General features: G+C 34.1%; 1 protein-coding gene across 2 annotated transcripts; it reads left to right on the top strand.

Annotated features, from left to right (window-relative positions):
• The first annotated feature begins 1,152 nt into the window (after positions 1-1,152).
• Positions 1,153-7,376, top strand: LOC117113028 (centromere protein Q-like). Of its 2 annotated transcripts, none has more exons than XM_033256248.1 (9): positions 1,153-1,334; positions 2,284-2,411; positions 2,847-3,004; positions 3,446-3,517; positions 4,328-4,397; positions 4,699-4,775; positions 5,001-5,076; positions 5,714-5,794; positions 6,052-7,376. In XM_033256248.1, the coding sequence occupies exons 1-9, from the start codon at positions 1,283-1,285 to the stop codon at positions 6,166-6,168; spliced, it is 831 nt and encodes a 276-aa protein (XP_033112139.1). In that variant the 5' UTR covers positions 1,153-1,282; the 3' UTR covers positions 6,169-7,376. The 2 variants fall into 2 exon arrangements, with proteins under 2 accessions (XP_033112139.1, XP_033112140.1); XM_033256249.1 differs by having other exon boundaries at positions 1,154-1,334; positions 2,290-2,411.
• The last annotated feature ends 2,311 nt before the right edge of the window (positions 7,377-9,687 follow it).

The raw sequence follows: 9,687 nt of genomic DNA, 5'->3' as shown, positions 1-9,687 counted from the left end.
TAGGAAGATTGTTCCACAGTTTTGGAGCAGAGGAAGAGAAAGATTTATCACCAGCAAGTTTGTTGGATTTGGGAACAGATAAACAGGAACCGGAAACAGAACGGGGAGAATAGGTAGAGGTTAAGAAAATCAACAGGCAGGAGATATAACTAGGATTGGAGGACTGCAATGTATTAGGCCTAAATGATGATGATTATTATTATTATTATTATTATTATTATTATTATTATTATTATTATTATTATTATTATTATTATTATTATTATTATTATTATTATTATTAATATTATTATTATTATTATTATTATTATTATTATTATTATTATACAGATACATGTCTAGTAATGACATAATTGTTGTACAGTACATGCTGTTACACTTAGTATTTGTATGCGATTTTGTATTTTCACTGTTAACACACAAAAAAGATGACAGTGGCAAAACAGGGGGAACGTTCCCCTCCCTAAATCTTCCCCTGTCCAACATTGTGGAAACCGAGGAACAAAATGTTGTGACTATGGCAACTAGATGGCAGGAAATGGCACTCACAGTCTTAGGCCTAAATTTGAATATACCTTTCCTCTTTTATCTCTATTTTTTAATTTTCAAAGAAGTTTGGGGAGGGGGCCTGGCCCGGGACGGGGTGGTGGGGCAGGGGAATTAAGGGGCGAAGGTTAAGTGTCAGTGCTCAGTGATTAAGTTAGGGAGATTCAGATGGCAAAATATAGTGATATGTGGCAATTTTGTGAGTACTTGAGAAAAACTTTTTTTTGCAAAAGAATATCTAGTGGAGATGTGTGAGGGGAGAAAGATTTCTGGGAGGGGGGATATTTTTTGTGCTCTTATTTTCTTCCCAATGCATCATTGATCCCATTATATGATATCAGATAGAATAAAATGACTATTGTATGAACAATGATCGAATTGCAATTTTTTTTGTTAAAAACTAATTTTCGGCAGCGGCCATTTTGAAATTCAAACTGGAGGCCCTAGAAGTGAATAAAAAAGCTGGCACCCATTTTTTTCTTAATCAGTGAATTTTTTAGATATGTTTAGACATGTTTGCCAAGAATCTACCCAAAAAATTTACAAAGTTAAAAAATATGACATATAAGAAAACAGACTAAGTTGTTTCAGAATTTTAGGCAATAGCGCCACCACTCGGCAAGTTATGCGGCGCGCCATTTTAAAAGCGAAAAATACGATATTGTATACATTTATAACTGTACTTCCTAACTAGAAAGTAAAATTACAAGCTTAGCACGTCATAGGCCTACATGCCATGAAATCAAATGGACGTACCAACTGTAGGTTTAGTGACACCGGCAGCAAAGGTATGTGGGCCTAGGACCCTAGGCCCTAGTCTAGGCCTAGCCTAGGCTAGGCTAGTAGTAGTTAGTGTAGTAGGAGGAGTAGGAGGAGTAGTAGTAGTAGTCTAGGCCCTAGTAGGCCTAGCCTAGATAGAGGGCCTAATATCCTAGCCTAGGATTAGGCTTACCTAGCGAGGCTAGGCCTATGCTAGTACTAGTTAGTAGGAGCTTATTATGCAGGCCAGGGGCAGGGCCTAGCCGCCTCGGCCTTTAGTAGGCTAATTAGGCTAGAAACAAATGACTAGCCAAGGCCTGCCCAACCAACCCAAGACCCTACCTCTCTCTAGGCCTAGCTAGCTACAGCCAGCCTAGCTAGGCCTAGGCTGGCTAAATAATAGGCCTAGGCCCTAGCTACTGTAGACTGCTGACCTTCTAGGCTCTAGGTAGGCAGGTCCTAGATTAGGCTAGCCCTGGGTTGAAAAGGTGGGAAAATAATACTAGTGTGGTTTACGCCCCTTTTCCCCCAGTTTTTAAATATTAAAAAATCTGTATCTTATTATTTATTAACCGCCTTCAAGTTTTTCGACAAATATGCTGTTTGTATCTTCTTAGTAAAAAATCCTGTTCTCACAAACATATTTTTTTCATCCTGAGCCTGACCTCAATAATGATTTATAGAAGTAGTATTTATGCAGATATGAAATTATATTATAATTGTGCAAGTTTTGGTCTTGTAAATCTATATACTTTCATCCTCCAAACTTGGTTGTGTCATCCTTCAAGCATGTGAGATTTTGGCTAATCAATATTATTTAATTATTTAAAAATTCAAATGTTCCAGTTTGTTTTACCATTCCTTAATTTTTGGTATTTTTTCATATTCGTACATTATGAATTTATAATATTATTCATTTATATTGTCTTTCCTAAATAAATAGATTAATGATTCTTCTTTTTTTGTACCTTCTAAAAGCAACAGGATTAAGGACTAAAACTAATGTTAAAAAAGGTTCTAAAGAAGCTAGCAGTTATTCTAAGAAGGGCTTTTCAAAGAAACCAAGCGTCAGTGCTGCTGCAGTCAAGACACACCCAGTTAAGCGGGTATGTTTTAGATGGCATTTTGAAAGCAAGGTCTTTGCTGATCTGTAAATGAATTCGCACTGTGCTGATTGCTTAATAGATCATGTCTTTTGTACGAGCAGCCATTGGGGCTAATGCACTCTACTCCCTCTACGTAATATACTGCCCTTATCACATCAGAGCTTTCGAGATTACGAGACCTTGTTTTATACAGTATTGTTGGTTAGATTCATTTTCATGTACTATAATATATTCTTTATGTGCTTGTGTGTTACCTTACCCTGGATACACAATGTGCAGGGGTGGATCCAGGGTGGGAAGGGGGGCATGGTAGTTGCTAGAGCTCTTCCCCACCCCTCACAAAGAAGAGAGAAGAAAAGAAATGAGCAAGAAGGGAGAGAGAAGAAAATGGTATTGAAACTGCTGCATCATACTTCTATTATTATATACTTTCAGATATCAGGGGGTGATAATATTCAAACAAAAACAAAGGGCGAAAGATCAGCTGAACCTTATAAAGAGCGGGTGATTTCCGGTAAAGCCCTATCCAGGTGGCATGCATTGCCCATAGCCAGCCAGCAACACATTATTAAAGTATTGGAGAATGTTATCTGGTAAGATAATTAAAACACCTGGCCAAAGCCTAGTTTTTGTATTTTTTTCAAGCTCCCAGACAAGGGGGTCCAAGCTCTCAGACAAGGGGGTCCAAGCTCCCCCGACAAGTGTCCACACTCCCCCAGGGGAAAAATTGTCTTGATTATGGTATTCTTTAATAGGATAATTTGATAGAAAACCATGCAAGTTAAAAGGCCCCTGTCATAGGTACCATCCCCCTGGCGGTTTTTAATCCCTAAAATTTTAGAGATTTCATTTTTCCCCCGACGACCTTGCTGGAAATTTCCCTACAGTGGGCCCAGAGGTCCCTTTTTTGCCCCTGGATCCCCACTAGCGCCCCCTGTTGTGATCTTAAAGGTACCTTGTTGGCCAACATCCGTAATATTCTTGATATATTTAATTTTGATAAATTTATTTGTTCTCTCCATACTGGATTCTAGCCTTGTACTTAATAATACCAAAGGTGCTGTCTATGAGGAAGTTCAAACTCACCTGAACCAATTGAAACTAAGGTAAATCTTACCTCAATTATTATTATTTTACTTGAGCACTTTCCAAGTTGATCAATGGGCTTAACATGGAAACAAGTCTTTATGACTTTCTTGAAATGTTTAATGGTAGAGAATTGCCTACATCACAAGGCCAAATTTAAAAGAAAGCTGGATCACCGAACACCCTCTTTTTACAGCTGGGTTATTTGGTGACATCTTCCTCAGACCCAAGTCCACTTCTACTGCACTCATAGAACTTAATAAAATCCTTTAGATGTTGTGGAGCTATATCAAGACAGCTTTCAATCACAATTACTGTATAGTCAATAAATAATACTATTTCTATATTTTATTTTCAATCCTTTTTAATCACTTGCATGGTGGCACCTGATGTTACGGTAGCTGTAAAGAGTTCTTTGGAAGTATTTTGACTCAATAAATATAGTCAGTGCCATTTTTGTTACACGACGTTTATGGTTTGGTCGCAAAGAGTCTGTGTCAGATTTTTTAAATTTTTGTTTGGTTTTTCTTCAACTATAATTTTATTCCAAATGTTCTTAATTGAAATTGTTACTTAATGTAAAACTTTCTTGAAGTTTTGTCTTGTATATTGTTAATTGACATTTTGAACGTTATATTTTGATTAATTTTTCAGAACTGTACACTTATATCATCCATTTTTTATAATATATTGAGTGCCATAAAGATGAATTGAAATAAAGTTAATTGAGGATATTTCCTGATTTCACCACAATAATTATGTATTTAACTATTGCTATTTTAATCAGGCTAGTTAACTACCCATGTCCAATTATTAATTGATTTATATAGAATAACCAGAAGTCTGACCAACTTGAAGGTACCACCAGTAAACGATTACAAGAAACTAGAGGAGCAATGTGTAAGTACACAACCACCAGACCTGGGTCCCCCCTCCCCCTAACTGCACAACCACATACAAACACACATGCAAAGAAGACTATTTAAGATATATTTTGTTTCTACACATGTATTTACACACTATCTGGCATCTGGCCTACAAGGTGTATTGTGTATTTTGATGTGGTTTTTACAATAAATGAAGGAGTAATTTTACCTAAATGTAGTAAGTTTCAATTAGAAATCTGTTTCCATTTTAAAACTGTTATTTTCTGTTCTAATTGATTTTACCTAATACAGTACTCTTCTTACGTTTATTTCAGAAACTACTGGAGGAAACACTTGTAGAAACAAACAACCAATCAGAATGTCTGGACGAAGAAATTGAGAAAATGGAAATGTAAGAACATCCCATATTTGGCATGCATTACATGTGACTTTTAATAGACCTTTACACTAAGCCCTGCCTTTTGGATATCGTTGGTAAGGTCCCACAAAACAATAGTGTAAAATGTATGTAAAACATGCGTTCGTAGGACAACACACATATTATATGTATGTATTCATCATAGGGATATTCATGTTAATAATGTAAATTTACATAAGCATTGCTTTTACTTTTAAGGGAGATTGAGGAAAAGGAGCAATATCTAGCTAATTTAGAGAGAGAAGCCAATGAAGAAGAAAGCAATGGTAGATATGTAAGTAAATGCAGTACACATTTTTTATTTAAAAATCATAATTATTGATAAGCATATTCTGAAGGCCAGAAATTTACAACAGAAGTATTGAAATGTATGTAAATTCCAATGAGCAACAACAACAATACAGCACAAGTGAAGTTGACAAAATGTCAGACATCACAGAAAATTCTCTGTTTTTGGCACTCAATTGCCAATATTGTATTTCAGCAACTGTCAGAAGTTCAAAAGTGAGGTCACATTTAATTTATTATTCGGTAGTATCACGCTACAGTTGAACTTGCCTAAGTCGAATCCACAAAGGAATTTAAAAATTGTTCCACTTAGATGAATTTTAACTTACAGATTTTTATTTAATGGAAAACACAACAATTTGCTTAAAAACTATTTGAGTTAGGCAAAGCCTACTGAGGCAAATTTTGATGTACATCTTAGGTCTTTTAACGTAGCATTATACATTCTTCACTGTCTATAGACATTTCCCAATGCTTAGAACAAGTACAGTCAAATACTACTTAATAGCTTAGAGTACTTTATTTTTATTATTCTTAATATGTCAGAATCTTGCTATGATGGTAATAATGATAATAATAAGTAAAATCAATTTGAAATGCTAACAGTTTTCCTATTTCTTCAGCTTCATCCAGCTCTGGAGTCTACTTATTATACAAATCAGCTTGGACTGCCCTCATTGTCAAATCCAACCTGTTATTTTGGTGTAAGTTAAAATTAAGCACACCTATAGCTTATTTTTCATTTGTTTGTTGAGAAATATTTTCCAAGAACCAGCTTTGGTCTTTATCTTATGCTGTTTTTTGCTTTAGTCCTTAAAATTCAAGGGCAAAAAAATTAATATTTTCCCTCGACTGGAAAAATTTGGGATTTCCAGTTGGTTAAGTTTTTGTTTTTTTTAATCACAAGCATTATGGAAATCTGGGTTATCGAATCACAAATATTTCCTCTTCTGCTTTTTAGGGTATTCAACATATGGATGATGATGTACAGAGAAAGTTGTTGCAGTCTCTTAGCAAAGTGTCTACAAGCAACAGTTCTCAAGAAATCAGCACTCTGTTAAACCAACTTGGTCCATAGCAGTGTGAATATGTAATGATTGATGATTTATTAATAGTAGATCGTGATCAAATTTCAGGATGCACCCTCCCTTCCCCAAAACAATTTAATATTCTAGGTCGTCATAATGTATTTCAATATGAGTCGTTGATGGATATTCAATAGATTTTTCCGCCCCTTAGATATTTTTCATTATTTTTATGTATGTATCGTAAATGCTCGAACAAGCGCCACTCAAATAGATGCTGCACCAAACATGATTTTTTTCGCTTAATCGAGAGATATATCACCCCTGCGTGTAATGAAACACTTTGAAAAGCAGGGTTATAAATACAATGTATACAGTGTTAAAATGAATAAATAACACAATGAAGACACAACCATTTCTTTATACGTTTATTTACGATGACGTAGGACCTATGATAGACCTACCTAACTACGAGAAATAGGTAACATGGAAACGGGCATGGAAAGTGCCACACCAATAGTTTTTATAAGCGCTGCTCTCGAATAGATGCCACACTGAAGCCTCCAAAAGTTGTATATGTGCCGCAGCGCTTATTCGAGCATTTACGGTACATACAGTACTTGCATTTGTGCGATGTTTCTTGCCCGTAGTGATCGGTCACTTAATTTAAGTTTGATTGACACTTAATTGCATTTTTTATTTTTTTAACCATGGTTGGGGCTGAGGTACAATATTTGATGTCTAGATGGCCAGAAATGACACTAAAACTTTGAATGCAAGTTTCATCTTCCCATATTTATTTGTTAATTTAGGGGGCTGGCTGTTCCCCCATAAATCTGTCTTCGTTAAGTAATTTGTAAATAAAAACCTGTCTGATAATTCTTTGTTATTGTTTCTGTTAATATAACTTGGCAATATTACTTTACTCAGTCATATTGTCGCTTATCCCACGTATTGGCACATACGATAGAAGTCATTTTAGAAAATTTGCAAACACATTCTTTCATTGATTGCTTCATTCACAAAATATCAAGTTTCCGTATTATTTATGATTCTTCATCTTTGTAAAATATTTTGCATTGTTATATCCTAAAAACAAAACATTTTTGGCCTGTCCTATCAGGTGAACATGTAATATTATTTTTGTTACTTCAACTTGCTGATGGTTTTAACATCTCCTGCATTAAGGGCTTTAGATTTTCTCATACTGTTCTTTGTAATATATTTTATTGAAATCTAATAAAAATGTCTGTGCTAAAATTTTGTTTCACTAGTTTGTGAGATGAGCGGCGATGTTATGCTAATGTTGTTTAAAAAAAAACACATTCAATATCATTTTTTTTTCAAGAATTTATTCAAGAAGTAACATAGAAAACAATGTTATTAATATTATTTGATGAAAAACATTAGGCAAATTTGTCACATAACACATGTGCATAGTTCCTCAGTGTAAGCCCACCTCCTCACTTTTGAGAATTTTTAATGTAAATTGCTACTCTCTTGTATAAGCCCACCCACTACAGATTTTTGGAAAAAGATGAAATTAATAATTTCCTTTAAATTGGCTAGCTAGGTATTTTATATTATTATTATTATGAGACATAGTCCAAATATTTTAAGCATTTCTGGGCCTACTACTTTCATTTTTGTGTTCCAGAGGTTGGCTTATATTTGAGGTATAAGGAACTACTTTAAAGGCGATGTACACTAGAATAACCTCAATATGAGAAAACTTGTAATTATCAAGCTGGCAAAAATAGCCTGATCCTAGAAGACATTGTAATAAAGGCCTTTAGTCTCTATGACTTAATAAAAATTACTTCATAGAAATTTAGTATACTCATACATTACTTGCACTCTTCTCTTATACAAAAGTCCCTGACATCTCTCTAGGAAACCTTTTATAATAGCCACAATATTTAGGTATATCACATCACTGCACCTGATGATTTTTTTTTTTTTAAATAAAGTATCTTGAAATTGCAAATTAATCTTCATTTGCAATTACAAGGCACCTCCCTCAGAGTATTTCACATAATATAATAATCTTTATTTGAACAAACAATTTTGTAAGAATTGAGAAGACGGTATACTGTACTTAGATTCAGAATCGAATCACTTGCAAATCATATTTTCTAGTGAAATTACCTGTATTATTATTTGCAGTTCAATCAAATTAAGAAAGCACTGTCTACAGTTTAATATTAGGCAAATACAGTATGTGTGATTTGTAACATGGGCTTGTGATGAAATTTCAGACCCATATGTGGGCAAATCATATGTATGTAACTTGATAATGTAAACAGCTCTCATATCTGCTAGATCAAAAACAAGATTTCCTTATAAACTCTGCCATTAAATATGGTAATTTAAAAATTAATAGCTCATTAAAAAAAAGGATGAAATACATTTTTAGCTCATTACAAACTGATTGGAGCTAAAATTCTGTAGCAAGACAGATTTCAACAAGACATCCCGGCATGAGTATCCATGTGTCAAAACTGGAAATTACATTACGTGCACTTTACAATTCAAATTTGAATATCAATGCAAGAAGACATGTCAGACAGGATGGAGTCACATGTACTCAAGTGATACAATTATGCATTTAGGTTAGCTATAAACAACTATAATACTGTATGACACCAGACAGAAAAAAGCACAAAAACAAACTTAAGGCTGAACCTGGGGAAAACCATGGAGGAAAAGAGGGCACAATGGCCAAGATTTTGAAAATATACAAGCAAAAATGTTGAGGGTCGGAAGGGGAAATGGTACAATGGGTTGGGGAGAGATAAACGATTCAGAATCTATTTGTAATTAAATTGGCAAACATACGAATACGGCTTCTGTCAATAATAGGCTGTACACATGTAGAATAAATCACTACAGTTAAACTCGCTTAAGTCTACTTTGCCTAACTCGAATAATTTCCAAATGGATTTTGAATTTAATCAAAGAATTCTAAAGATATACAGTATTATCAAAAAACATAATTTAACTTTAGTTAACATATATACACTCTTAGTAGTATGACTGTATCAAAAAGGCATTCAAAATAACAATTAAAAAACAAACATGTTAACTATATTAATGCAGGTTCTCAAGGAGGAATGAACTTCTATAGATCGGTGGTTAAGATGCTTGCCTACCAATTCTACTCCATAAGCCTTAAGTAGAGTGGCAACAACAGTGGCAATTCAATCACTGATAATTAAATAAAATATATTTTGAGATTATTATCAGTTTGAAACTGAATACTGTAAAACACACATAAAGTTATAATGTACAATTAATACAAAGATAAATTATTTTGCACTCAATATATTTAAAGGTCATTATTTACAGAATTGGACTAATTATTGCTTACTTTAAAATCAGTAAGTTAAATTCTAGTGAAAGTGATTGTTTTTGGAATTTCTTTTATAAAACCCTGTACTTAAAAAAACTAAGAAATTTCAATTTGGGTACAACATAACAAAAGTGTAATGAAGAATACATTCTGTACCTGCTGGTGTAAGATCTAAGGGAGTGGAGTGTATATGTCTCTCCCCCCCCCCCCCCCAAAAAAA

This window comes from Anneissia japonica, unplaced genomic scaffold (genome assembly GCF_011630105.1).
Source record: "Anneissia japonica isolate Jap-2015-1 unplaced genomic scaffold, ASM1163010v1 scaffold288039_len1115542_cov189, whole genome shotgun sequence".
NCBI classification, from domain to species: domain Eukaryota; kingdom Metazoa; phylum Echinodermata; class Crinoidea; order Comatulida; family Comatulidae; genus Anneissia; species Anneissia japonica.
The sequence above is the reverse complement of the archived record's forward strand: the minus strand, read 5'-3'. Positions and strand labels throughout refer to the sequence as shown.

What these genes read in the sequence shown, in the direction of transcription:
- LOC117113028 (XM_033256248.1), top strand. Translation starts at nt 1,283, where the DNA reads ATGAAATCAAATGGACGTACCAACTGTAGGTTTAGTGACACCGGCAGC. An exon ending in TAGTGACACCGGCAGCAAAG is followed by an intron (nt 1,335 to 2,283) that starts GTATGTGGGCCT and finishes ACCTTCTAAAAG; the next exon opens with CAACAGGATTAAGGACTAAA. An exon ending in AAGAAAGCAATGGTAGATAT is followed by an intron (nt 5,077 to 5,713) that starts GTAAGTAAATGC and finishes CTATTTCTTCAG; the next exon opens with CTTCATCCAGCTCTGGAGTC.